This window comes from Protomyctophum bolini (genome assembly GCF_963924005.1).
Source record: "Protomyctophum bolini genome assembly, chromosome: 10".
NCBI lineage: Eukaryota > Metazoa > Chordata > Actinopteri > Myctophiformes > Myctophidae > Protomyctophum > Protomyctophum bolini.
In genome coordinates, this window is record NC_137871.1 from 28,118,138 (window position 1) to 28,146,078 (window position 27,941).

General features: G+C 41.4%; 1 protein-coding gene across 1 annotated transcript; it reads left to right on the forward strand.

Annotated features, from left to right (window-relative positions):
• Positions 1 to 2,196: 2,196 nt before the first annotated feature.
• Positions 2,197 to 27,804, forward strand: LOC308322957 (solute carrier family 4 member 11-like). Its single transcript, XM_080774472.1, has 20 exons — positions 2,197 to 2,469; positions 7,449 to 7,502; positions 8,664 to 8,759; positions 9,138 to 9,181; positions 9,418 to 9,625; positions 10,520 to 10,601; positions 11,390 to 11,513; positions 11,942 to 12,151; positions 13,741 to 13,825; positions 14,960 to 15,085; positions 16,035 to 16,148; positions 16,319 to 16,451; positions 17,322 to 17,395; positions 19,728 to 20,007; positions 20,619 to 20,725; positions 21,245 to 21,410; positions 21,779 to 21,952; positions 23,160 to 23,355; positions 25,149 to 25,318; positions 27,125 to 27,804. The coding sequence occupies exons 1-20, from the start codon at positions 2,433 to 2,435 to the stop codon at positions 27,189 to 27,191; spliced, it is 2,547 nt and encodes an 848-aa protein (XP_080630598.1). The 5' UTR covers positions 2,197 to 2,432; the 3' UTR covers positions 27,192 to 27,804.
• Positions 27,805 to 27,941: the final 137 nt, after the last annotated feature.

Genomic DNA, 27,941 nt, shown 5'->3' on the forward strand with positions numbered 1-27,941 from the left:
ACAGGAGCCAATAAAGGACTTTCAGGAAGTGAAGCTTTGGGTTTTCCTTCACAGACACAATCATATACATCTGCGCGGCTGCGCCACCACAAAGACTCTACTGCAGTCTTGGCTCCCAGGGAAGACGAGGTACTTAGCGGTTTACAGTAGGGAATTCCTGCCCTCTTAGAATATGAGAAGCAGGTTGTAATGAATCCATTCCCACCGCCATGTATGACAAATGGACCAAAAATGTCTTGGTGACCTTTGGTGAGTCATATCATATTGACATATGATATAATGTACACTACACACACCCACATGGCAGATTGAAAGCAAGCCCTATAACACATGAGTCCCAAGAGATGATGTTAAAAGGACAATGCACAGCAAGTAGATTACATATCATTGCTGCCTGTCTGGGCAAACCTTGTATTTCCATATCGTTGCTGTCGGGGAGAAACCTCTTATCTCCATAATTATTTAAACCTTTTGAGTTTTTTTCATGAACAAATTGCCCTACTTGATCATACTATAGCGTCAGGCAAAAGCATCACAAGTAGCAGATCCACACAAGCTTGAAATGCGACGTGAAGCGGCATGTTTTCATGTTATCTGCTTTTTATGAATTTGCTGAAAAGTTTTGGACAGGTTTCCACCCGACAGAGACAAATGACAATAATGTATTTGTGTTTTCTTTTCCATAATGCCTTGTATGTCGTATGACTGTGTCACAAAGATGGATTTCTTTTGCCAATACCCAAAATTTAGATGCCATTTGATTTTATTTGATTTATTTGATATATTCATGATACAATTCATGAATTCATGAGCAGTACAGAATTATCAGGATTGCACAAAAAGTCTGAGGGCTTATTTCCATTGTGATCCAAATAAATAAATAAATAGTTACAGCATATGATAAGAAGAACATGTGTACTAACATTACAATACTAATGAGTCATGACATTTACAACCGGCCATCATGGATCAATAAAAAAAAGACAATAAATAGATATAAATAGGTAAATACAGCACTATACTAACTTGCCCATCAGCCACTTTTTCAACATATTTTTTTAAAATGTTCAAAGACTGGGCAAATTTAATTTCCCTTGGGATTTTGTTACAAACCTCCACCCCTGTATATTTAAATGAGCTTCTACCTACCCTATGTCTCAGGTTTGGTGGTTTAAGATCAGCTACACTAGCCCTTGTGTTCAAACTATGGAACTGGTTAACATAGGGAGGTAACCTTTAAAATATTTTGGGCATTGTTCTTTTAAAAATGTATAGACCATAATGAGTCTCAGTTGTTGTATTCTGCCTTTCACTGGGAGCCAATTTAATTATCTAAAATGGTTGTTAGCGCCAATGTGGGTTCTTGGGGAGAGATAAAGGACTACCCTCAGTTTATTTTGTGATGTCTGTAGTTTATCTTTGGTATTTTTAGATAAGCTGCTGTACCAGGTTAGGCAGGTGTAATCAAAGAGACATTGTACTAATGCCAGGTCAAATATTTCTGTGGGTTTTTATATATAAGAAAAACAAAAAAACAATGAAAGAGCCTGTATTGACAAGAGACCATAGAGCAAGAGATGTGACTAAACAAGAACTGCATTGGTTTCATGAGATCACATGTTATTTTGTTTTTCATGTCCTGACCTCTGTCAGGTGGAAACCTCATATGTCCCAAAATGGTTCTTCTAAGGATAAAAAAGCAAAAGCATCAGATCTACACGCTCAAAACGTATACGCTTTGCGTTACGATTCAAACTTGCAGATCTGCTAGTGCTACTGCTGATACTTTTGTGTGGCGCTGTAGTATGATCAAGTTGGTAGAGCATTCATTCATGAAAAAACACAAAAAGTGAAAGTATGGAGATAAGATGTTTCTGCCAAATGATACACTGTAATATGCCTTCTGGTCATACTCAACGCTCATTAATGTAGGCTATAGCTCTATTCTAGTAAATATACTTGACTCTAATATAACAAAAGACAAATTCCCCTTCATCATAATGTAGGTGGTTAAATTAGGCTGTACAGCACTTTAACCAGCAGCAGCATGGTCTCCCTCCCCCTCCCTCAAACCCTCCCCCTTCACCCCTGAAGCCATGTGCTCATTGTGCTGGAAGAGGAGGCGGGGGAGGTGTTCTTAGTTCTTGCCTCACAGTTTGTGTGAGTGGGTGGGTGAGTTTCAGTGTGTGTGTGAGACTGTGTGTGTGTTTGTGCGTGTGACGGTGTGAGTGTGTCTGTGCGTGCGTGCGTGCATGTGTGTGTGTGTGTGTGTGTGTGTGTGTGTGTGTGTGTGTGCCTCCAGAAGGCACTTCTAGTGTGGGCAAGGTGTTAGGGAAGTGAAGTTCTCCCTAGGTTGTTGATGATGATGAGGAATTGAGGATGATGATGGGCTGACCTCAACGGGAAAGTGTGTCTCAACTCAACTTGTAAACATGGAAGCCAAACAGGTCCTCCATTTCGTGCCATCTGGTAAGTTAGATTTGACTCACATGGTTGTGGAGAGGATATGAGACAGAGAGAGGCGCTTTTCATTCACCATGCAACCTGAGCCTACCACATGACAAACATGTGGGGGGCTAGCTGGTCTGCTCATATTATGCTATGTACAGTATGCTGTTTCACTCTGTCACTGCAACGCTGCTCATCATAACTTTGAATCACTGTGTTGGTGGAAGGTGACATGAGGTGACATTTATGAATAGTTTTGGTTTTATAATTTATTATAGAGGATTTGATTGATTGAAATAAGGTCTGCACTGACTGTACGGCTGAATGTTATGTCTCTGCTTTGTTGCACTCCGTATTGTAAGGCTATACTGTAACTCGCTCGTTGGGTGTTGGAGTCTTGGGTGTTTTGTATCCATTCAACCTGAGAAAGATGCCTTTATTGCCGGGAAAGCTAGAAAGTTGCAAAGGAAATGGGAGTCAGTCAGTCAATATTTACAGATCACCTATAAATGATACAGTTGTCTGACATTGGAAATGTGAGCATGCACAAACTGCAAATAATTAATGTTTTAGCCTGGTTGGAAGGTTGTTTTTACTCTGCCATAAACTGTCCATCAAAATCACAGAAACATACTAAATTGACTAAACAACTAAAACAAGTAATTTTGTCCTCAACCTCACACACCTCATCTGGTAGGTTATCTGAACAGATTCGAATAAACACAATGTGTTGACAAACATAGCATAAATTATACTTATGTTATAGCTTCTATCCACAGCACATTATGAGCATGTGCCTGGTCAATATGCAGGTAATACTGTATATTCAGTGCTGTGAATAGGGGTGGTGTTGTGAGCTTTTCCTTTTTTTAAATAATCGTACATAAAAATATTAAATGACTGCAATAACTAATTTGAAGTCATATAACTCTAACCCTATATCTGTGAATACACCACATCTTTTGTAAAGCGTACCATCTGAAGTCAAGAATGACATGATCTACATAACTATTCAGTACCTTTAAGGGTTAAACCACTCCGGTTACATTTTCTCAGGCTGAGGTTTAAGAAGATTATCCACTAGAAAAATGTTCAATATCCTAATCTTTCCACTTCCCTTGACTGCATTATTAAGCTCAAACTGTTGAAGACTAGAGAATCAGAATGTCATGTTGTTTACATTTTGAAAAAGAACATTTATTTAGTTGATTCTTCCTGTCTCATATGATTTACACACATCGTTGCTGTTGGATATTTGATGTTGATATTTTAGCTTGTTGTGCTTTTTTCATAAATGAATGTACAATAACGCAAACTCGCAAACGTTGACAAATTAACCGATCTATCGCGAATTGACATTGTGAGCTTGTAGATCTTCTACTTTTTGTCACTTGTTGACAGTGAAAGTGGAAATGGGTAAGAGTGGATCGATTAGAACACAGGCTCTTTTTGTTATACAGTACATTCTCTGAAAATATTCTTCTCCACAGTAGGCTACTTAGGCTTAGGGAGGCAGCAACGTTTAGGTTTTTAAGCCACACAAAAAGCACATAATGAAGTGACAATTACAGGCAATTATATCTCCCTGTGTCACAGAGCATAGCTGTCATGGAGACAGGGTTCTTTCATGTCTAATTGTAAAAAATAAATCTCTTCAAATTGTAAGCTGTGGATAATAGGTAGGGACTAGGGAGACTGTGCCCATTTGTCTGTGCAATTGTCATTTGGTCCAGTGATTCTATCCAGGCTTCTTTATATGGTCTCTGTCAGGTGGAACCCTGATATGTTTAAAACTTACATTACTTTTCAGGATTGAAGCATGCAGCAAAAGTAGCAAATCGACAAGCTCAAAAACGCATCACTTTGCACCGCGCTTGATTGAGCTTGTGGATCTCTACTTTTGAAGCTTTTTGTGTGACACTGTAGTATGATCAAAAGCAGAATATGGAATACCAAAATATGGAGATAGGAGGTTTCCGTCCGACAGCTAGACGCAGACACCTGCAGCTAGACGCCACACCTTGAGGTGTGTGTGTGTGTGTGTGTGTGTGTGTGTGAAGTGTTGAAGTGGAATGAACTGCAGTTCCTCCTTACTGTTTACGCTGCATGGATGATGTAGCACCATGTGTGTGCATTGTGAGGTCAAACACCGTTGTTGTGCAAAGCAAAGCCACACCGTGTTCGAGTGGAGTGCATGTGCACAGAGTTCAAGTTTTAGCAGTGGTGGGAAAGTAACTACCTCCTATACTACTACAATGTTGGAGTATTTTAACTACTTAACTTTTACTCCATACTACTACAATGTTGGGGTATTTTAACTACTTAACTTTTACTCCACTACAATGATTTGAAAACTTTAGTTACTAGTTGCTTTGTAGATTTAGATTATTATTACAAAACATACAGTAACCAAACTTTGGCTATTTGAAAATAGCTGAGTTCACAACGCAATGCGACTCTGCTATTTTTCAAATGATTTTACTACATTGTATATGATACCTTGTGAAACGGACATTCTGCATGATGAATAATTGTACTTTTGTTACATTAAATTTGTATGCCAGCACTTTTGTACCTTTTTACTCAAGTGAATTTCGATTACGGGACCTTTACTTGTAACAGTGTTTTATGTTTTTACATTGCAGTATACCTTTACCTAAGTAAAACATTTGAGAAGAAGCATCGTTACTACAGTTAGTTATTACAGTGTTTCAACTGTAGATCTGCTCATTTTGAAAAGTCTTGAAGTAACACAAACTATTTTGTAAACTGGAACAAAATGTTTTGAGATGCGGGTCGGCGGCCAAATTAGGCTTGTATAATTTTGAACGACTGAATAGCAACATACGCTATTTCAGAAAACTGTTTAGGGTTTAGAATCGGCCTCAGGTCTTTAATGGGTTGATGTAGGCCTGGGAATATTCGGTCTAATCTGCTTTGAGATAACGTCCAGTGCCGGAGCCCATGGAGCCAAACACTGTACCTTTTGGCAAAACAAATCTCACCCCTACAGCTGGGGCAGTGAGTGTCTCACAGATACCTGACCACATACACAAACATCACACACCGCTGGAGTCACATATTTTTGTTGTAACTGAACATGCTCCAGAATTGGACCTCTGGGGGGGTCCAATTCAGTTCAGTTCAGTTTGTCAGTGTAAAAGTTTAACATTTTCAATGTTCATGAAATTTCTAGACAGCATACAAGACACACCCAATCCCCCCCCCCCCCCCCCCCCCCCCCCCCCCCCAGTCTCCTGGACAGCATGAAGAATGTTTCTCACGGAAATAGAATGTGGTCACATGCTACCAGGCCTGCATGCATAGAGTAGATCCAAGGCTATAGGGTTCACATAGTTGAAACGGATACAGGATACTAAGGTAGGCACTGGGTAAAGAAAAGGAAATATCCCTTTAAGTCATGTGAACATGCATGGCACATCATTATCAGATTAAATTTTACCCTTCAACTTCTTGTTGATGCCCCAAAATTACTGGGCTTTACAGCATTTTGGAGCAATTGTAGAAATATTACACCTTAATTGTCAAATGTTTAAGCATGTTCTAACCACGAACATTTTTTTTCTTACATTTTGGACAAAATAGCCAATTTTACATTGAGGTGACCAGATGTAAAATAGGTAGTGCCCACATATCCCATTGAAACATTATTTTAACTGCTGGAAAGCATCAGTGTATATCAGCAGTCTTCCCTATGTATATATTTGTCAGCCAGCCACCAGGGGTCCAAATTAACTCTTAAAGGGACAGTTCAGAATGTTTTAACTTAAGGCAAGCTGTATGAAATACTTGCCATTAATATAGTGGTTGCAACTGCATTAATTGATTGCCAGAGTCCCGTGGTGGGAGTTCTGCTCAGGTTTTGGTGAACCTATGAACTATGTATTTTGTGTCCATATCACTACGCCCAAAAAATAGTAACTGTAACTCTGAGAGTGTACAAATGGAACCAAATGCATGTGTCCATTTGGTTCCATTTGTACACGATCAGAGTTAAATTATCACTAAGGATTGTACAGTGTGTATTGGGGTCTCGGAGATTACAAACAATAAATAAGGGTCCGTGGGTGTGGCCTAATGCATGTCAAACTGAGGATGATGAGTGACAGTATGACTGAGGCATGTTTGCTTTAGGACAGGAACCCCCTTTTGGGGGGGATAAATATTTGACGTTTTTCATAAAACTTAAGTCAGGATTCAGAAGGCCTTTTTAGAATCAGCCTCGGTCCTAAAAGGGTTAAAGGCCAGCGCTGAAACCAGAAGCTCTGGGGTCAGACCTGCGGCCGTATGCAGGGGGTCTAGTTCCACAGATCAGAGGCCCAGCCAATCTGGGTTGTGCACTTAAACTGTAAACAACAAACATGAAATGGAAACCCATAAAGGTTCAACTTTATAGCCTACCATTATGTGTATAAGGGTGGTCCAGCATTTAAATTGATGTGCTGCATCAATGTAATTAATTATTAAAAAAAAAAAAAATCAATCAATTCAGTATTTTTGAGGGGCGCGATAGTCCAATACATGGCTTTCCGAAATGACGTCATGGGCCAGCCAAGTCTATGGACTTTAATGTTTGTTTAGAGCAGTTTTGATGTATTTTTTTTTGCCAGCCAAGTCTATGGACTGGAGATATGCAATTTCAAAAGATTGAAAGATGCCATTTCTTTTCCACTTTCTTCTTCTACTTTCTACATTGCAAAAGAAAGTAATGATTACAAATGGAGACTTTTTTCCTTTTCCTTACAACCACTGGATTTGAGATGTATAGGCATCATCATATAGGTATATGATAATGATGCCAATACAGCTAGGGATTCCCAAAACAAGCATCAGACAATCCACTCAGGAGTAAAAAATAATTACTGTTGCAAATAAAGAGTTGACAAAACGTTGGAACTGTACGGAATGATTTGAGTTGATATTTCATAATGTATGATAAAGCCATCAGGTCTTCATAATGTTTCTGTCTGTCTCCACAGGGGTTCCGGCAACAACAGGGAGGTCCAAGAATGGATATGTCTTCCAGGAAATGGGTGTGTATCTGTATTGCATCCTACTAATGCAGTCAGTTGTTAGGGTTAAATGGGTGTGCACTGCAGTAGGCCTGACCTCGATTAGTCGAAGAGTCGACTAATAATCCATCGAGTCGACTACCAAAGTCTTAGTCGATTATTTTGTAGTCGACTATTAGTTGCCTAATAGTCGACTATCAGTCACTATATATAGGTGTGTACTGTAGCTGAAATGCATCTTACTATAGTGCAGTAGTTAGGGTTATATAGGTGTGTACTGTAGCTGAAATGCATCTTACTATAGTGCAGTAGTTAGGGTTATATAGGTGTGTACTGTAGCTGAAATGCATCTTACTATAGTGCAGTGATTCCTAACCTGTGTGTCGGGGCCCACTGTGAATTATAGCGATCACCGATTAACACCCAGCCGTATAATGAAGCCGGCTTTTTCAAAGAGAATTTAAACAGCTCGACCTTTCCCGGAGAGTTACAGCATCAGGATAATGGTTGTGGTTGGGGGGGCTGCAGCACTAACAATAATAATAATAATAATAATAATATTAAGGTTAAGATGCAATATTGACTAGATTATCAATGTCTGCAATAAATAAATAGTATTAATTCTGCCCTTCCACCACTCCACCATCTGTTGACCAGCACACAGCAACAAAGGAGGGGGAGGGTGGGGGGGGGGGGGGGGGTCAGAAGGGAGGACGATACTATCAGGCCCAATAAAAAATATCCCCCTTAAACCAGACAAGCGGCAATATAACAATATCAGCCCCTTGTAAATTCCTTCATCGTATAGAACAGAAATATGTCTGCTAGAATGTTTTGAGGAGGCAAGAAATGTTCCCCTTCATGAACAAAATAGTTTTTTGCTGGATCCTGAAATTAGCCCTAGCGAACCGTGGCTCTCCAATCCGTCCCCATGATCTATTCACCACCACGTCATAGATCACTTACATTGTTATTCGCCCATACATTCACTCAACATAAATGCTTAGTAGCCTGTGAAATGGGTCACCTGTGTGCACATTATTTAGCACGGTTTATTTAACGGATTTTGACACCATATTAACTCAAGTCCCTCAAGGACCCCCGGGGGGTCCCCGACCACACTTTGGGCTGTCATGGTGTGTTTCAACAGTGTGTTTGTTACATTATTGTGTGTGATTCCAGAACTGCATGATGGCGAGCAGGAGAACCTCGAGGAGGGAAAAATATCGCCGGTCTCCACCAAGGACCTCATATTCAACAACCAGACCCACACCACAGGTGTGTGTGCGTGCGTGTGTGTGTGTGTGCGGCCGTGCGTGCATGCGTATTTTTCCACCCTCCGCATCTCCGAAAACAGCACACATCTACAAGCACACAACTCAACTGAACTCAAGTCAACTCACATTGTATTTATAAAGCACATTTAAAGTTACCAAAGTGCTATACATCACGACAAGAGAGCAACAATGATAAAGCAAAAAGAAACAACAAATACAACGGCATTGCTGCACAATTATGAGCTTGTAGATATTTTCAAAAATGTTTGCCTATTTTTGCAGAATATTCACCTTTTATGACATGCAGGGATAGGGTTCATATGGTTAAAAACAACCTTCATTTCACAATGCTTATTATGACCATGTGTTTCATCCTCAGATCCGGACTGCCCTGATTATGGGCTTTTAAACACAACCAGAAAAGTAAGATTTTTTTTATTTTGTGATGCCTCCCAAGTAACAATTTGTTTGTTGTAGAACTAAACCAGTTAAAACCTGTTAAGGTCCCCACACAACGAGCATGTCTTTCGGATTTTTAGTGGCGTTTCTCCATCTGTTTTCCGAAAAACGTGTCCAGTGTGCAACCACCTTTATGCTTCCTCCACTGATCCTCTCTCTCTCTCTCTCTCTCTCCCTCCCTTCCTCCCCATGGTATATAGTATGTGAAGCCAGTGAACTTCCTGGAGGAGGTGCGGGCCCACCGAGACCTGGACGGCTTCCTGGCCCAGGCCAGCATCGTGCTGGACGAGAAGGCCGGCACCCTGGACGCCGTGCTAAGGCGCATGCTCGCCAGCGTGGCGGAGGACTGTGACGTGGACGAGGTCATGGCCTCGCTTTTCACCGACGCCGGTGGGAAGGAGCTGAACGGTGAGTCGCGCAGCAGGCACAGTCAGTTAGTCCTATGTACCAATAGGTGATGACGTTCATATAAAAAATAACATTAAGCAAATAAGCGCCCTGAATCATAGCCACGTTGATAACGTTTGTAATAAACCAACCCGTTTGTAAATCTGTCAAGATTTGAGCGAGTTATGTTAGTTAGTTGTTTGTGCTGCCATAGAACATACTGTACTGTAGCCCCTCAGAAAGATGGCCACCGGGTGAACTACGTCAGAGACTCCGCCTTGAGCCATCTAGCCTTTATATTTGTCTATGGGTTAAGACACATATGTGGCCGGTTAAGACTCACCCGTGGTTTCCGTGTGCGCATAGGGTTAGGTCAGGGTTTGGGGTAGGGTGTCTGACTATTGTCAAACTACGTCGGACCAAAGATATGCACCCGTCAGAGCCGAGCTCAGGCCAGCTCAGGGCACAAACGCTGTTACGCTAGTGCTAAATAGGAAGCAGAAGCCTAGATTAACCACTATCAGTGTTTTGGTTTGGATCATTTGGATAATACTAGTAATAGCGTAATTGTGGGCAAAATCTGTTGTAATATCTCGCAGCATATACAGCGCACTTCACATGCACTTTCACTTCTGACACACAAAAAAGTTGCACCATCCGTCATACATAGTCATGTCCTAACCATAGACGTAAAAAGGTAGACGCCTCCTTCGGCTCTGTGGCGTGTGTATCTCGAGAGTAGGCAACATTGAGGCAAGCTTTTGCGGAAGCATCAGCTTCCGTGTGCGTAACGGAAGGGGATGTTCGGTAGGACAATCAGAGGCCATGCCAATAAAGTTGAATTGATAAGTCCCGAAAAACGACGCACTGTGATTAACATATAACCTAACATTTGTTGTGTTTATGCTCCCACAGTGCAACTTCTGTCAGAGACCATTCAGGGTATAACCTCTACATCCACCGGCATCCACTACCAGCAGTCCTGGCTATGTATACTGTGAGTACACAGGTTTTAGTTTTTAATGAAAAGCTTTGACTGCGCCCTGGGCCAGTGAAATAACTGTAGGGCGGGCTCACTACAAATCCCGAACCTATGAACCTATTTGAACTCATCCTTTGACCAGCTTGCTGGATAAAGGGAAAGCTGTTCGCTGAACCAAAAATTACATATGGGCTGCATGTAACTATCGATTATTTTCCTTTTGATGAATCAAATATTCAAGTTGTCTGTACAACGCACCAAATTAGAAATACTTCATTGGACAACAGTGTCATACAAAAATAGCTACAGTAGCCAATCTACAAGCTCACAACACAGCATGATGCGATGCATTGTAAGCTTGTAGATCTGCCATTTGTGTTCTTTAAAGAAAAAGAGAGAAAAGAAAAGGTCAACGTTTCAGTTTTTCCCCACCAAATTGATTGCATTTATATACTGATATATTTAAAATAATGAATTTTGTTTGATTAACTCGCACACAAATACATTTGGATGGCAGCAGGGCTACCGTATTAATCTACAGTACTGTATGTAAACAGTGATAACACCGGTAGGAGTTTCCCCGGCTGGACGTAGCGCATGGAAGGAACACGTTATGCCAACCAGTTCCTTTCCCCTCCATCAGGCGGGCCAGTGGGGAGGCAGTTACTGCATGTTCTTTTTGCGAGGGTACCTACCCTAGGGGACATGTCGGGGAGAAATGCGGACTCCACACAGAAAGGCCCTTTTGCTGTTTGCATATCTGACTAATAAAGTCTTCACTATTCATTCAATCAATCAATCAGCTCCACTGTGAGGACCCTCCAGCGTCGCCATGTCTGCATCGCCCGTCTGGAAAGACCCCAGAACTGGGGACAGAACTGCTGTGAAGCGCGCTACGTCATCCTCATCATGGCCCCTCCCAGAACGGTAATAAATAATGTCCCTTTCCCACAGTGGTGGAAAAAAAGTACTAATTTATTTTACTTAAGTCACAATAATTAATACCACAATGTAGAAATACCAAGTAAAAGTCCGGAATTCATTGTACAAATGGAACCAAATGGACCCTAACGTCCATATGGTTCCATTTGTACACTCTGGTACACTCTCTGAGTTACAGACCAATAAGGGTCCATTTGGTTACTAACTATCATTTAGCTGGGGACTCCCTGGAACTCCCTCAAGGACCCCTGGGGGTCCCCGGACCCCACTTTGGGAACCACTGCATTTGACGATATGTAAGATCGGCCTTTAATTACAGACATTAACATTTGAAGAATTGTTGTCTATAGCTTGAGATACTAAATTAGATGATAACTTTCATAGAATAATACATATTTTTTTTTTCCTTCCAGAAAAGCACCAAAACGGCCATTGAGCTAGGCAGGACGTTTGCCACCATGTTCTCGGACATCTCCTTCAGGCAGAAGCTCCTGGAATCCAGGAGCCAGGAGGAGTTTGTGCAGGAGCTGGTCTACCAGCGGCAGCAGCTCTCCATGCCCAGCGAGCACCCTGTCGTGGAGGAGGTGGACAACACTGACCCGCGCAAAGGCAAAGCCCTACATGTTAGTGTTGAATTTGATTTTCTTTCATTTTTTTTCCACGATTTTGTAACCCACTGTTTCACCCTTGATGGTGTAATGGCATATTTTACACTTGGTTGCATGCTGAAAATAACAGATCTACAAGCTCACATTGTGTCGCTCTGCGATGCGTTGTGACTCGTGAGCATAGAATGCTCTTGTGACGCAAAAAAATGACTTGTCTTTTAGTTCTACTGGATCTCTTGTCCACTAGTCCCTCTCTAATATTTTAGTCTAGTTTGTATTTGTGGACGAATTGTCATTATGTTTAGTCATCATAGCTTAGTTTTTATTTCGTTGTTAATGTTATTCAGTTTTCCTCAGTGAAAAGGTAGTCGACGAACATTTTTTGTTATAGTTTTAGTCGACGAAATCAACACTGGTCTGCACAACACTGATCACTATATCATCGCTTCCGGGCAGAAACCACTTACTGTATTCTCCATATTATATCTTCTTGTGTTATTTTCACGCCCATAAATTGTGCGTACTACTTTTATTCTTCTTTTATTCTTTTGAATCATTACTCTGTGTCTGGCAGCAGCGAAGAACTGGATGTGCGTAACCCTCTTCTCAACTATGTTGTAGAATGGTTCAGTGCAATCATGCTACCAACCAGGAACCAACTGACTGTAGCGTACAGTTAATATAGCAACAGGGAAGCTGGGTATTATATACCAGCCATGCATGGCTACTTGTAAAAACGGGCATTTACATCTCTGCACATGTGGAGAGACCACCCTCGTATTTTACTCCTCCATCTAGTCATTTAAAGATGTGGCCCAGTAAAAGAAGAAGAAGGGGGAAAAAATAGTAGTTAAAAAAAACCCCTCATTATTTGATCCTGTTTTCCACACTCTATCAACCGTCTGTCTGAATGCAGAGCAGCTGGGGGGCACATTGAAATGTCTGCCAGAATGCATGAATCCCCATTCCCCAAGCAGAATGCATGAATCCCCATTCCCCAAGCAGATTTTGCAAGAGAAAGGTCTATAGTCACGTTTCCATTAAGCCATGGTTTTGCGCATTAAGGCTAATATAAATTCCTGAATGGAAACACCTCAAATTAAAAATAAAAAAAAGAAAAGAAAAAGAAAACACGCCCATTATGGTTGTCCTTGGGATGACTGATTTAAGTGAATAATCAGAGTACTCGTTCCACCACTCTCGTATTTAATTACACAGTGTGTGTGTGTGTGTGTGTGTGTGTGTGCTGAGTAGGGGCTTAGGGAACAGCTAACACATTGCCCAGAGACACACCACAGCATGCACTTTTATACAGCACTTTTATTACTGACCACAATTTATAACAGATTGAAGCTGAACTTTCAATTATAGCTGTCTTTGTTTATGTCAAACCAACAACTGTATATAAAACGCATTCCATAATGTGAACGGGCTCCTCATAATGTTGGTATAATACAATTATTTCATTGCGTTGTAGTGACTCGTGACTCAAGTGGACCACAACACTGTACAGTACTTGAGTAAATGTTCTTAGTTACTTTATACTACTGTGCATCATCACTGCTCTCTGACCTCAGCTGACAGTAAAGTCTTGTTCTTCACAGATTAAGGAATTCCTCAAAGCCGGCAAAGGTGTCTATGACGACCTCCGTCGCAGACTACCTCTCTACCCCTCCGACTTCACAGACGGTAGGGAAACGCTGGCTCTGAACATCACTATGAACATTTTATCCTTTGCTTCCTTCAGCAAACTTAACTTTAAAAGTTAATATAATGTATAATTAAATCCAGCTACTACATGCCAATGCAGTAGGCTGGACTGTTTTGGCTTGGTTAAGACACTTGGTTTTCAACATCGGTCTGGGGACCACCAGGGGCTCAAATGGACCCTTACAGGTCTGTAACTCTGAGAGTGTACAAATTGAACCAAATGGACCCTTACAGGCCTGTAACTCTGAGAGTGTACAAATGGAACCAAATGGACCCTTACAGGCCTGTAACTCTGAGAGTGTACAAATGGAACCAAATGGACCCTTACAGGTCTGTAACTCTGAGAGTGTACAAATGGAACCAAATGGACCCTTACAGGTCTGTAACTCTGAGAGTGTACAAATGGAACCAAATGGACCCTTACAGGTCTGTAACTCTGAGAGTGTACAAATGGAACCAAATGGACCCTTACAGGTCTGTAACTCTGAGAGTGTACAAATGGAACCAAATGGACCCTTAAAGGTCTGTAACTCTGAGAGTGTACAAATGGAACCAAATGGACCCTTACAGGTCTGTAACTCTGAGTGTACAAATGGAACCAAATGGACCCTTACAGGTCTGTAACTCTCAGAGTGTACAAATGGAACCAAATGGACCCTTACAGGTCTGTAACTCTGAGAGTGTACAAATGGAACCAAATGGACCCTTAAAGGTCTGTAACTCTGAGAGTGTACAAATGGAACCAAATGGACCCTTACAGGTCTGTAACTCTGAGTGTACAAATGGAACCAAATGGACCCTTACAGGTCTGTAACTCAGAGTGTACAAATGGAACCAAATGGACCCTTGCAGGTCTGTAATTCTGAGAGTGTACAAATGGAACCAAATAGACCTGTGAGGGTAACTTAACTTACATTTTAATTAACAATTTCACAGTGTAGAATAGATTGGGGTACGTCCCATGAAATAAATGGTTCCATTTGAGATAGGCTACAGTACAGACATTGAGTGTGTAAAGATGATAGTGATAGCCTAAATTGTAAAGTCTGTCTGTGTGTGTGTGTGTGTGTGTGTGTGTGTGTGTGTGTGTGTGTGTGTGTGTTTGGATCGCAGGTATCACAGGGAAGGACCGGTGTCTTCTAAAGTACACCACCACTGCCATCTTCCTCTACATTGCCATTCTGCTGCCTGCTATTGCCTTTGGCTCTCTGAATGACGAGAGCACACGAGGAGAGATAGGTACAGTACATGCACACGGGCCACCAACATGTACACGCATAGGAGGCCTTTGCTATGTTTCACCGGTTTCAATTGAACCGGGCCTCCACCCTCAGGGGGGCCCCCGAGCTACGACTGACCTCCAGACGTCACGATGTTAAAGTTACACATATTTCCTGTTAATAATCTGGGTAAAATGTGCAGCATTGGGAGGTAAATGGGAGACACTTTATTGTGAAGGGACGACAGGATGAGGAGAGGTGTTGTTGCTGCGTAATTGTCGAGAGTAATGGCTGTGTGTGATATTGAACAGTCAAAACTATGTGCCAATACGCCTTATGAATCATATGGTCATGATTCATAAGGCCACCCCTGCGTGCACTGACAAATGTGCCCGTAGCAAAGACTTGGTCTTGTCCGTGGCAAACGTTTGATTTTCTGTTTTAAACACCATTATAATGTTCAATTTTTTATCATAACACCCATACTGAACGTCAATCTCCAGGTTTTCTCCAGAATAAGTATGGCAATTATTTATTATGACACTATGGCAGGGACGAATAGTTTTCATAATCCTCATGGGGGCCTCATGGGGGCCCCCATTTGAGCGAGAAATAGACGAAGCAGGACCTGAAAATGGATTCTATTTGATCAACTCACTTCTTGGTTTTCCGACAGTGCTCCAGCTCTGCAGCTGGGCAGACGCAGCCAGCGCAAACTTATGGAATACTTTTTTTGTTGTGTTTTGGGTCAATGTTAGGTAGCCATGTAATAAGCAGGATAATATCTGGCTAGGTGGTCATTGTCGGGATATAATTCACCTCCAGGGAGTTTAACCACCACTGTGATTATCCCTTACTTAACGACTACGTTGAATTGTTCTCATGGGATACGCGATAAACTCACTTCATCTAAAAAATAATTTGCCATTATAAACTAAGTAATACAAAATAATGTGTGTTTTTGACAGATGTCCAGAAGACCATAGTTGGCCAGAGCATTGGAGGAATCATCTACGTTCTGTTTGCCGGCTCGCCACTGGTCATTCCACTGACTACGGCACCACTAGCTATTTTCATAAGCGGTATGTATCGGTTTCGGTATGCGCTTAGTTTGAAAACAGAATACAAACTTGTTTTTAAGCTTGGTGTGTGTGTGTGTGTGTGTGTGTGTGTGTGTGTGTGTGTGTGTGTGTGTGTGTGTGTGTGTGTGTGCGTGTGCGTGCCTGCGTGAATGCACACAAATGTTTTCCAGTGATCCGGGGAATATGTGATGACTATGACATAGACTTCCCTGCATTCTACGCCTGCATTGGCCTGTGGAACAGCCTGTTCCTTATTCTCGGAGGCTTGTTCAACGTCAGCCTGGTGATGAAACTATTTAAACGGTGAGTGCATAACATCTGGGAGTTCACATATGAAATGCAGTAACCACCGTTAAAATAAAATAGGCCTATGGCTTTACCAACACTGCCTGATTGGTCCCTGACTGACTGACTAACCAGCAGGCTCTTTCTGCCTTGGTCTGCCGTGGTTCCACCCTGGTTCCACATTATGGTTTAGTTGCGTTAACTAGTAAAAATAAATAAAAATACACCAGTCGCTATACTGCACTGAGATGTTCAGGACTTGACAAAGGGTTGTTTGAGGTGAAAGGTTAGGGACATGTAACCAAATGTTACCATTGCTGTATGCATATGTTTAACCCAACAGATGTGGTAATACATGACAGACAAACTAGATAAAGTGCCCCTCAAGAATATGTTTCTATGTCAGTGGTGCTCAACCATTTTCATGTCAAGGACCCCAGATTTATCTGAATTTGGCCGCGGCCCCCCATCTGAACATATGTTTTTCCAGGGAGCACCAGAAACAAAGATTTAAACGTCCGCTCTGAAAGAATATATATTCAAAAGTTTGAGCCACATTTTCACGATTAAAAAAAAATAGCAGATCTGCTATTTTTCAACAGTTAAACTATAACATCGTGCTTAAAACACAAAAAGGGGTCTTTCAAAGGACTTGTCACTTTCAATAGAACCAATCAAATCACTGATAGCAGAGGCCAGTCTGCTTTGACTAACTATTCTCTCTCAGACATTACTACTTTTTGTTGTTGTTAAATGTACCCATGCAGCTTATCTACCACCCACTGTCTTTGCCTTGAATGCACTGCTATGTCTGCCCATATAAGACTGATAACTTAAGAATGCATTGGTCTCACCATTGGCTTTGTTTTGTTTCCCCGTGTGTCGCAGCTCTACGGAAGAAGTCATCGCCCTGTTCATCTCCATAGCTTTCATTGGGGACGCGGTGAAGGGCACCGTCAAGAGTGAGTGCAGCCGACATGGGCACATGATTATATCCCACCAGTGTTCTAGGGAGCCCCCTCTGTGATTGGCCAGTTGTCGCTGTGATTGACAGTTCTCATTTTTGCAACTAATTTGGGGGTCCTTGACATGAAAAAGTTTGGGAACCACTGAACTAATCTATTTGACACCCAACACATTGTCTCTGTGGAGTGGAAACCACATACAGTATGTCCAACACTGTTACGTTAGTGGAAACCACATACAGTATGTCCAACACTGTTACGTTAGTGGAAACCACATACAGTATGTCCAACACTGTTACGTTTCAGTGGAAACCACATACAGTATGTCCAACACTGTTACGTTAGTGGAAACCACATACAGTATGTCCAACACTGTTACGTTAGTGGAAACCACATACAGTATGTCCAACACTGTTACGTTAGTGGAAACCACATACAGTATGTCCAACACTGTTACGTTAGTGGAAACCACATACAGTATGTCCAACACTGTTACGTTAGTGGAAACCACATACAGTATGTCCAACACTGTTACGTTAGTGGAAACCACATACAGTATGTCCATCACTGTTACGTTAGTGGAAACCACATACAGTATGTCCAACACTGTTACGTTAGTGGAAACCACATACAGTATGTCCATCACTGTTACGTTAGTGGAAACCACATACAGTATGTCCAACACTGTTACGTTAGTGGAAACCACATACAGTATGTCCAACACTGTTACGTTAGTGGAAACCACATACAGTATGTCCATCACTGTTACGTTAGTGGAAACCACATACAGTATGTCCAACACTGTTACGTTAGTGGAAACCACATACAGTATGTCTAACACTGTTACGTTAGTGGAAACCACATACAGTATGTCCAACACTGTTACGTTAGTGGAAACCACATACAGTATGTCCAACACTGTTACGTTAGTGGAAACCACATACAGTATGTCCAACACTGTTACGTTAGTGGAAACCACATACAGTATGTCCAACACTGTTACGTTAGTGGAAACCACATACAGTATGTCCAACACTGTTACGTTAGTGGAAACCACATACAGTATGTCCAACACTGTTACGTTAGTGGAAACCACATACAGTATGTCCAACACTGTTACGTTAGTGGAAACCACATACAGTATGTCCAACACTGTTACGTTAGTGGAAACCACATACAGTATGTCCATCACTGTTACGTTAGTGGAAACCACATACAGTATGTCCAACACTGTTACGTTAGTGGAAACCACATACAGTATGTCCAACACTGTTACGTTAGTGGAAACCACATACAGTATGTCCAACACTGTTACGTTAGTGGAAACCACATACAGTATGTCCAACACTGTTACGTTAGTGGAAACCACATACAGTATGTCCAACACTGTTACGTTAGTGGAAACCACATACAGTATGTCCATCACTGTTACGTTAGTGGAAACCACATACAGTATGTCCAACACTGTTACGTTAGTGGAAACCACATACAGTATGTCCAACACTGTTACGTTAGTGGAAACCACATACAGTATGTCTAACACTGTTACGTTAGTGGAAACCACATACAGTATGTCTAACACTGTTACGTTAGTGGAAACCACATACAGTATGTCCAACACTGTTACGTTAGTGGAAACCACATACAGTATGTCCAACACTGTTACGTTAGTGGAAACCACATACAGTATGTCCAACACTGTTACGTTAGTGGAAACCACATACAGTATGTCCAACACTGTTACGTTAGTGGAAACCACATACAGTATGTCCAACACTGTTACGTTAGTGGAAACCACATACAGTATGTCCAACACTGTTACGTTAGTGGAAACCACATACAGTATGTCCAACACTGTTACGTTTCAGTGGAAACCACATACAGTATGTCCAACACTGTTACGTTTCAGTGGAAACCACATACAGTATGTCCAACACTGTTACGTTTCAGTGGAAACCACATACAGTATGTCCAACACTGTTACGTTTCAGTGGAAACCACATACAGTATGTCCATCACTGTTACGTTTCAGTATTCAAATTAACAGCAAAAGTAGCAGATCGACCCCCCTCAAAAGTTAAAATATGGAGATAGTCGGTTTCGGGGCCAGACTCATATCGTGGATTCACTGACGCTTGCGGGGAGGAAGCGTCAGTGAATCCACGATGTGAGTCTGGCCCTGCCAGGCTAGTTGGTTTCTGCCCAACAGCAACGATGTAGAAGAGTTGAAGTGATTCAATGAGCAGTAAAGTCACAGAAGACCTCCGATCAATCACCATCAACCCCTCTTTCTTTCTTGCTTTCCTTTCTTCCTCCCTCACTCCCACAGTCTTTGAGCATTTCTACCACGGGCCCATCCTGGCTACCACCAACAGCACCGCCGTGCTCCTGCAGATCCAGGAGATTCTACAGCAGGCAGAGAACGCGTCGGGGGCCACCCTCCACTCCCAGAACGGGACAGGAGGAGGACCACTGACGGAGGGACACCCACCTCATGTGTTCCTGCCCGACTCCCTGGTGCTGTGTACCCGGGAGAGGCCCATCCTCTGCCTCCTGCTCATGCTGGGGACGCTGTGGCTGGGCTACGCTCTCTACCAGATCAAGAGGAGGTATGGTGATCATTGATGATTCATTCAAATCATCTTCCACTTCATTTATTAAAGGGGTTGTGACAAAATGTGAGAACCATCCTGCTATTTTTGAGAACCATTGTTCTAAACTAAACCACTGTTTAGAACAATGGGTTTTTCTGAAAAACTTGTTGAGCTAAACATCTAAAATGACACACATGCTTTCCCAGTTTGAATGGGTTAATACATTAGCATTCTTATATTTCAGCTTTCTGAAAAAACAACGTTAGCCCACATAGCTGTTGTAGGGCATGAATGGGTTGAAAGAAATATAGGAAGTGGACAGGCAGGGGGCCAATAAATGCTCAGATACAGATCAATCAAGGTTTAACCTAGGTAAATAGATGTAACGTTTTCAGCTGTGTAGCGTTAGCCTATATGTCCTATGTACTACAGGGTATGGGGATTTTTTTATGTTCAGTTCATCATGTGACTTTCTTTTTCTTATTATTCTTTTTCTTCTTTTATTTTTTTGCATTTGCATTTGCAGTATATGATAGGAACACTTATCTGGGAATGTATTATACCTGTATTGCAATATATGTCATCATACATGTGTCATGATACTATGTGACACTTTGTCCCCACAGCCCGTATCTGAATGCCAAGGTCAGAGAGGTCGTGTCTGACTGTGCCTTACCCACCTCTGTGGTGATCTGCTCTTTCATTGGCTCCTACCTGTTCCTTGACATACAGCGTGAGTAACAACTTTTTCCTCTGAGGCCGATTTCAAAATAATTGCTTCTAAATCCTAACAGTTACTTATTTTGCTGTATCAGTGGTTCTCAAACGTTTTCATGTCAAAGACCACCAAATATGTTCGCTTTGCATGCATGCATAGATTTGCACAAACTTTGACGATATCACCGAAAATAGCAGATCTACAAGCTACATCGATGCAGCACGGATTATCGAATATGAGCTTGTATATTTGCTATTTTAGCCAGAGTATAAAATATGGCTAAAGTGGTTAAAATGATAGCAGATGTTCAACGTGTCACTTTGCACTGTGCTGCGAGCTTGTACATCAGCTATTAATTAACATTTATTACTATGGGTACTTTTTATTTATTAATTCTGTATTTTTTAACGTAACCTTAATCTGCTGGGGGTCCACTGCCAAATTCATATCAATTTGGGGGTCGTTGTCATGAAAATGTTTGCCAACCTCTGGTGTAAAATGTAGGTCTTCTGTAATGTTTCGTTTCCCCATTAGTTCCTGTATTCAACGTCCACAACGGCCCGGTGTTCAACTTCGCTCCATTCGACAAGCTGACGGGTATGAACACCCTGAGTGCCGTGGGCCTGGGCTTCCTTCTGGCACTGCTCATCTTCATCGACCAGAACATCGTCATCTCACTCACACACGTACCAGAACACAAGTAAGCAGTGTTTTGGCAGATTTTGCGAGAGAAATAAGCAACCAGGTCTATGAAAGTAAGCAAGAGAAGCGACTACACGCTAGGCCTCACGTGAGGCCTGGTATGGTAGGCCTCAGGTCTACCATTCCGAAATAATATTTGGACTGCTGGACAGTATATATATATATATATATATATATATATATTATTATTTTTTAGAGTAAAGAGAGCCTACTGTCAGCTTTTTTTAAGTACATTTTTATGTCAATACTGTTTTTGAAATTTTGAATTCAGGACTTTTGCTTGTAACAAAGTGTTTCCATATATTGCTGTATTGATACTTTTACTTAAGTAAAACAATCAAATACTTTCCCCACCACTGCCTACAGGTTGCTCAAAGGCACAGCGTTCCACTGGGACTTGATGCTGACGGGCTTCATCAACATCCTCATGTCGTGTCTGGGCCTGCCGTGGATGCACGCTGCCTTCCCACACTCGTCCCTGCACGCGCGTCAGCTGGCCAAGACCGAGCAGCGCGTGGAGAATGGACACGTCTACACAGAGTGAGTACACACATGTCAATGTTGGTTTTTGAGGGGCGCTTCGCCGCTAGCCCCTGGGAGGGCTAGCAAAGTGAAGATGGAAAAGTGAGGACGCAAATTGTGATTGGCCAGAATGAGGTGATGTGTGATGATAAGAGCGGCGCTAATTCGCACGGGTGTGACTTTTTACAGCACATTGTTTAGTTTTATATTTTAGTCACCTGAAATGTTTTAGTGTTGGCGGGCCTTAATGCAGTCTTTAATGAAATGTTTTAGTGTTGGCGGGCCTTAATGCAGTCTTTAATGAAATGTTTTAGTGTTGGCGGGCCTTAATGCAGTCTTTAATGAAATGTTTTAGTGTTGGCGGGCCTTAATGCAGTCTTTAATGAAATGTTTTAGTGTTGGCGGGCCTTAATGCAGTCTTTAATGGGCTGATTTTAGACTTGTTTGCATGTTGAAAATAACAAGCTCGCCGTTGTGTATTTTCGTTGTGTATTGTACACCCGATCGCAACCAAACATAAAATTGTCTCTTCGCCACTAGTTCCTCCATTTTAGTCTAGTTTAAATTTGTTGACAAAATTGTCTGTATATTTAGTAATCTTTTTAGTCATTAGTCAGTTTTACTCACCATGTATTAAGTTTATATTTTGTTTTTCTTTTGTCGGTGAAAAAGGGTAGTCGACAAACATTTTGTTTTTTTGTCATAGTTTTAGATAAACAAAAATTTAAAATCAACAACACATCTACACTTTGTGAGGACCGAAGGGCACGTTCTGTCAGAGAATGTTTGATGTCATAGTGATTCCCATCATATTGATGATGTCGATGTGGAACTCCACATCGACATGGTTGATCGCTGGGGCAGTAGATCTATGTCATTTATGACACTATAGGCCCACTCAGGAACGACGTAAATTGTGAAAGTATTCCAGAGTACTGTTACAACCGTTTGTGCCCCTTTTATGCCCATATCAGGTGGATATCATGGATCAGTGGAATTCGCAAAGCTGTGCAGCCGCTCCTATGCACAGCTTTGTCTGTCTGTCTGTCTGTCCGTTTGAGCATGAAATGTGCTCATATGATTGGCCATCATGTTGTTGACATCAGACGTCACCACTCAATTCGCAAAAGTGCGATATTTAAAAAAAAAAAATCGATTCAATCGATTAGTTTGATTAACTGTTACAACCCCTAGTTCACTTAAGTTCTATTTGCTCTGCTCACAGAATTGTCAGCGTAAAGGAGACCCGCCTGACGGCCTTAGCGGCCAACATCTTCATCGGCCTCTCGGTGTTCATGCTGCCGCTCCCGCTCCAGTGGATCCCCAAGCCCGTCCTGTACGGCCTCTTCCTCTACATCGCCGCCACGTCCCTGGACGGCAACCAGATGATGGACCGCATGCTCCTCCTGATGAAGGAACAGGTACTGTCCAACTGTCTGTCCAATGTCTCTCACTTTGTCTATGCTCCTCCTGATGAAGGAACAGGTGGGGAGGACAACTGTCCAACTGTCTGTCCAATGTTTCTCACTTTGTCTGTCCACGTTTGGCATATTGTCGCCGTTGTGGCGGGAACCAGAATTTCAGTTTTTGTCAGGAAATGTTGAAAAAAAAGAAAGTGTTCCAAGGTAGTTGTTACTTAGTCAGAAGCTATTTGTACTTTTACTTTCATTAATATGTATAAAACCAACAGACAACTTAAAGCTAATATAGACAACTTCCAGTGTTTGTACACAGAAGTGAGTTGGATGTTTCCAAACAGATTCAAATCTGGCTCCCCTCTCCCCGCCATTCTATAGAGCACCGAAGTCCTGACGTCACTGTCGTTAGAGGGCGTCAGTCCCCAGGTTCATGTATTTTTTATTTGCATTGAAATCCCCATAGAGGGATTTTAGATCTCTTCATATAAGAACTGCGTTTGAAAAATAAACCGATCATCCCGGCCTTTTCACTCATATGGATATGAAGCATCGACTGAAGGTGGAAATGTACAAATATACCCAAAGAGTAACAAAATAAGCGTTAGAAATTAGTCAAATAACCCAGAGACTACATTTCCGGGTAGGCGGGTGGCTGCATCTGCCCGTCACACAACAGAAACTGAATGTTAATTACATTTATTTTAAATTTATTGATATTTAATGTTTCGTGGTTAGTACGAGTCGAGTCACCACCAGCTAAGCTTACGTCAATATGGAATCTCAGGAACGCAATGTGTTGACAGCTGGGGCGTGGCGTATATTAGCAGCGACATTGCCTTCATATGTACCTAGTTTCAAGGCTTTTGCGGCCACATTAATTCAATTTTCTCCAGAAACTGGCTGTATCAGATATTAATGGACATCATTAACGACACACAGCCACCCCCCTGACAGAAAGGCAGAGATGATCGGTTTATTTTTCAAACAGTTCTTATATGAAGCGATCTAAAATACCCCTATGGGGATTTCAATGCAACTAAAAAAATACATGAACCTGTGTACTGGCGCCCTCTACTGAAAGTGACGTCAGACTTCGGTGCTCTATTGGCCGAGCCAATAGGCTATGGGTTGTGGTTGCTGTTGGGAGGGACGCAATGGATATTTGCGCTCATATGTCTAAATATGGCATTAAAAAACTGAATTTCTATCGAATATCTGTGTTACAATGACAATGACATCGCAATTCACAGTCACAAGAGTCCCGTCACCCGTAGTCACAAGCCCCTGATATTGTTTTATTATTATCGGTTGATACCATTCGAAGCGGGTGATCCGACGTTCTCTCGTCTCGGATCCTTCCCCTCCTCCTCTGGCTGGCCGTTGCTTGGCGAGCAAGGTCTGGGCAGGCCCGAGAAACCAGTAAGCCACCGTTGTGTGAGGGCTGCTGCTGATTTCACCCCAAGACCAGGCTAAATAATCATAAACATACTATTTCATATGAACAATGTTGGTAAAACTACAATATTTTAGGGGAAATATATATTGCATTGCGTAATATATATATATATATATATATATATATTGACATATATGTACAATTTAAAATTTGTCTTAAAGTTGTCTATATTGCCTTTAACCTATTTCAAAAATAGCAGATCTAACGTGTTGCGTTGCAATGTGACGTGGTGTGAGCTTGTAGATCGGCCATTGTAGATTGTCTATCGGCTAATTGTAAATGGTCTACTTTCGTTCTTTTTGGAATGTCTTTGACAATGAAAACCGCCATCTCCTCTCAGACCTCCTACCCTCCGACCCACTACATCCGGCGGGTTCCTCAGAGGAAGGTGCACTACTTCACAGCCCTGCAGATGGTGCAGCTGATCGTCCTCTGTGCCTTTGGGATGTATCCACTACCCTACATGAAGATGGTCTTCCCTTTGCTCATGATCCTGCTCGTTCCCGTCAGGTGAGACCCAATCTGCAGTTTGCAGTGAATATAGTTTTTAAGGGACCAAGGACGTCGGTCCCTTATTGTTTTTGTCTTTTTTTTCCCCCCTCTTCTTTTCCTTCTCCTCCTTCCGCCAAAAAATAACAGTTCTGGCTGAACCGTGCAGTCGGTTTTCGCGAATTTCGGGAATATGGTAGAGGGCCATGCCAAACGATGATGATGCGAAGCCCACGACCATTGGCCAAAGAGTGGTGCTATAGCACTCAATTGGAAATGCTAACTTTTAACGCGTATGGCCATGAACTGTTTGCAATGAAACGTTGATACAAAATACACATATGCGTCTCCTCATGCCGAACAACTTTCGTGCTCTGACCTCTGACCCGCCATTTTGAATTAGATGAAAAACTGTTAAAATCTATCTCCTCCCAGGATCTTTGATCAAAATGCACGAAAACTTATACACATGCACTTTGGACCTATACGGACAAAAAAGTTTTTATGAGCCAATAACAATTCTGCCCCTAATACATACATATCATATGCTTATGAAACTTTATAGTATGGTGCCAAATAGTACTGAAACATAGACTATATGGACAAAGCGTTCCCCGGGTCTGATATGGACGTAAGATGAAGCCAGTCATTCCGTGAATTGTAAATCGCCATCTTTTTAGATCCGTTTGGGCCCAAACACTAGTCTATCTCATGTACAATGTTTCATTATAATTTATTTAGGTAGAGGCCTCGTATAAGCCCCTTGGGCTTTTTTGCCTCAGCCTAGCACTTTACCCTTCTTATATGTATATGTTCACCGTGTTGTTTTTATACTGTGCTGAATAAATAAATACAAAATACAAATACAGCTATATATATATATATATATATATATATATATATATTATTATTTATTTTACTGAGGTTAAGGTTATTGGAATACGTTTAGGGTCAGGCATAGTTTTACTGAGGTTAAGTTTAGGGGTTAGGCATAGTTTTACCAAGGTTAAGTTTAGGAATAGTTTTACAACTTTTACTGAGGTTAAGTTTAGAATGAGGTTAGGTTTAGGCATAGTTTCACTGAGGTTAAAGGACCACTTCACCACTATTCAACCCATCTTCATACAATAGGTCCTCACTAATAATCATGATAAAATGAAAACATTTTTTTTCTACTCAGTCTGTGTCTCATAGGAGGGCTGTGGGCAGTTCAGAAACCCGTCCACCAGTGACATCATCGTTTGGCAGATTTGTTTTAGAAAAATGTTTAGATTTTTATAAACGTGAGAATGATGGCTTCCTTTTTCGCATTGCAACTTTTAGAAAGCCTGCAGTTTCTATTAGCTTGGATTCCCCATTGATGATGTCACTGGTGGACGGGTTTGTGAACTGCCCACAGCTCTCCTATGAGACATAGACTGAGTAGAAAGGATTTATCATGATTATTAGTGAGGACCTATTATATGAAGATAGGTTGAAAAGTGGTCCTTTAAGGTTAGGAATAAGTTTAGGGTTAAGCATAGTTTTAATGAGTTGTTTAGGAATTAGGTTAGGTGTAGGTATACTGTAGTTTCACTGAGGTTGAGTTTGGGAATAAGGTTAGAGTTATAGGCCTAGTTTTATTGAGATACCTTTAGGAATACCTGGCGTGTTTTGGGGCGAGTCGCGAGTGTTCTTGTATTCGACACAATACAAGCACACACATGCTATAGCAGCATCCAACCTTTATTAGTAGTTTTTTCTTAAGTATTTGCTTCGTCATGTAGAATGTAGAATTCGTATGTATAGATGAATGGCACCGCTTATCTTTTTCATTTTTCATTTCAGGACAAGCTTGCTGCCAAGATTAATAGATGCCAAGTATCTGGACATTATGGACTCCCAACACATGTAAATGTCCATAGTGGTGCTGTGAAAAGACTCCTGAACAATTCCAAGGGAACCAAATTGCTTATGTTACCGACATATATCTGATAGAAATATCAGTGTCATATAATTCAGGTCAATGTCTTTGGATGGGTGATAAAGTTCACCCCCTTGTTCGCTTTCTCAATGATGAATTGCATACATTTACACGCTACATAGTTCTCCGTTATATTTGACATGACCTGTGATGCTGTATTTAACAGATTTATCCAGTTTGCAGTCCTTTCCCCAACATGTTCTTTGACCTTTTGTGATAAAACATCTTTGGCCTTGCATAGGTGTTTATAGACTGTGACATTTGCTGTAATAAAGACTACTTGGTTTAGGTTTTATTATTTTGCTTTAAGAGTACATGACATAATAGCTACTATTAAAATTCACACTACAATAACTGTAATACTGTAGGTGATTTCACAGATTTTAACAACCAATATGACCTACAACCACAAACAAGAAACAGTTATTTAAATATAACACACTTTGGGGACACAGTCAAATACAATTTATACAACTTTGAATTGGAATTTGGAATATTCAAATTAATTCAACCTGTCAAATAATTAAAAACATTTGTGATTCTGGTTGGTTTGTTTTATTTGTTTGCGTTTTATTTATTTGTTTTTTTCTTGCACCATTTGGATGTGTAGTTTCAGTCCGGTGAAAGTGGAGTGTACATCCATGGGTGCAGCATACACCCATATCTTCAGTAACCCCATCA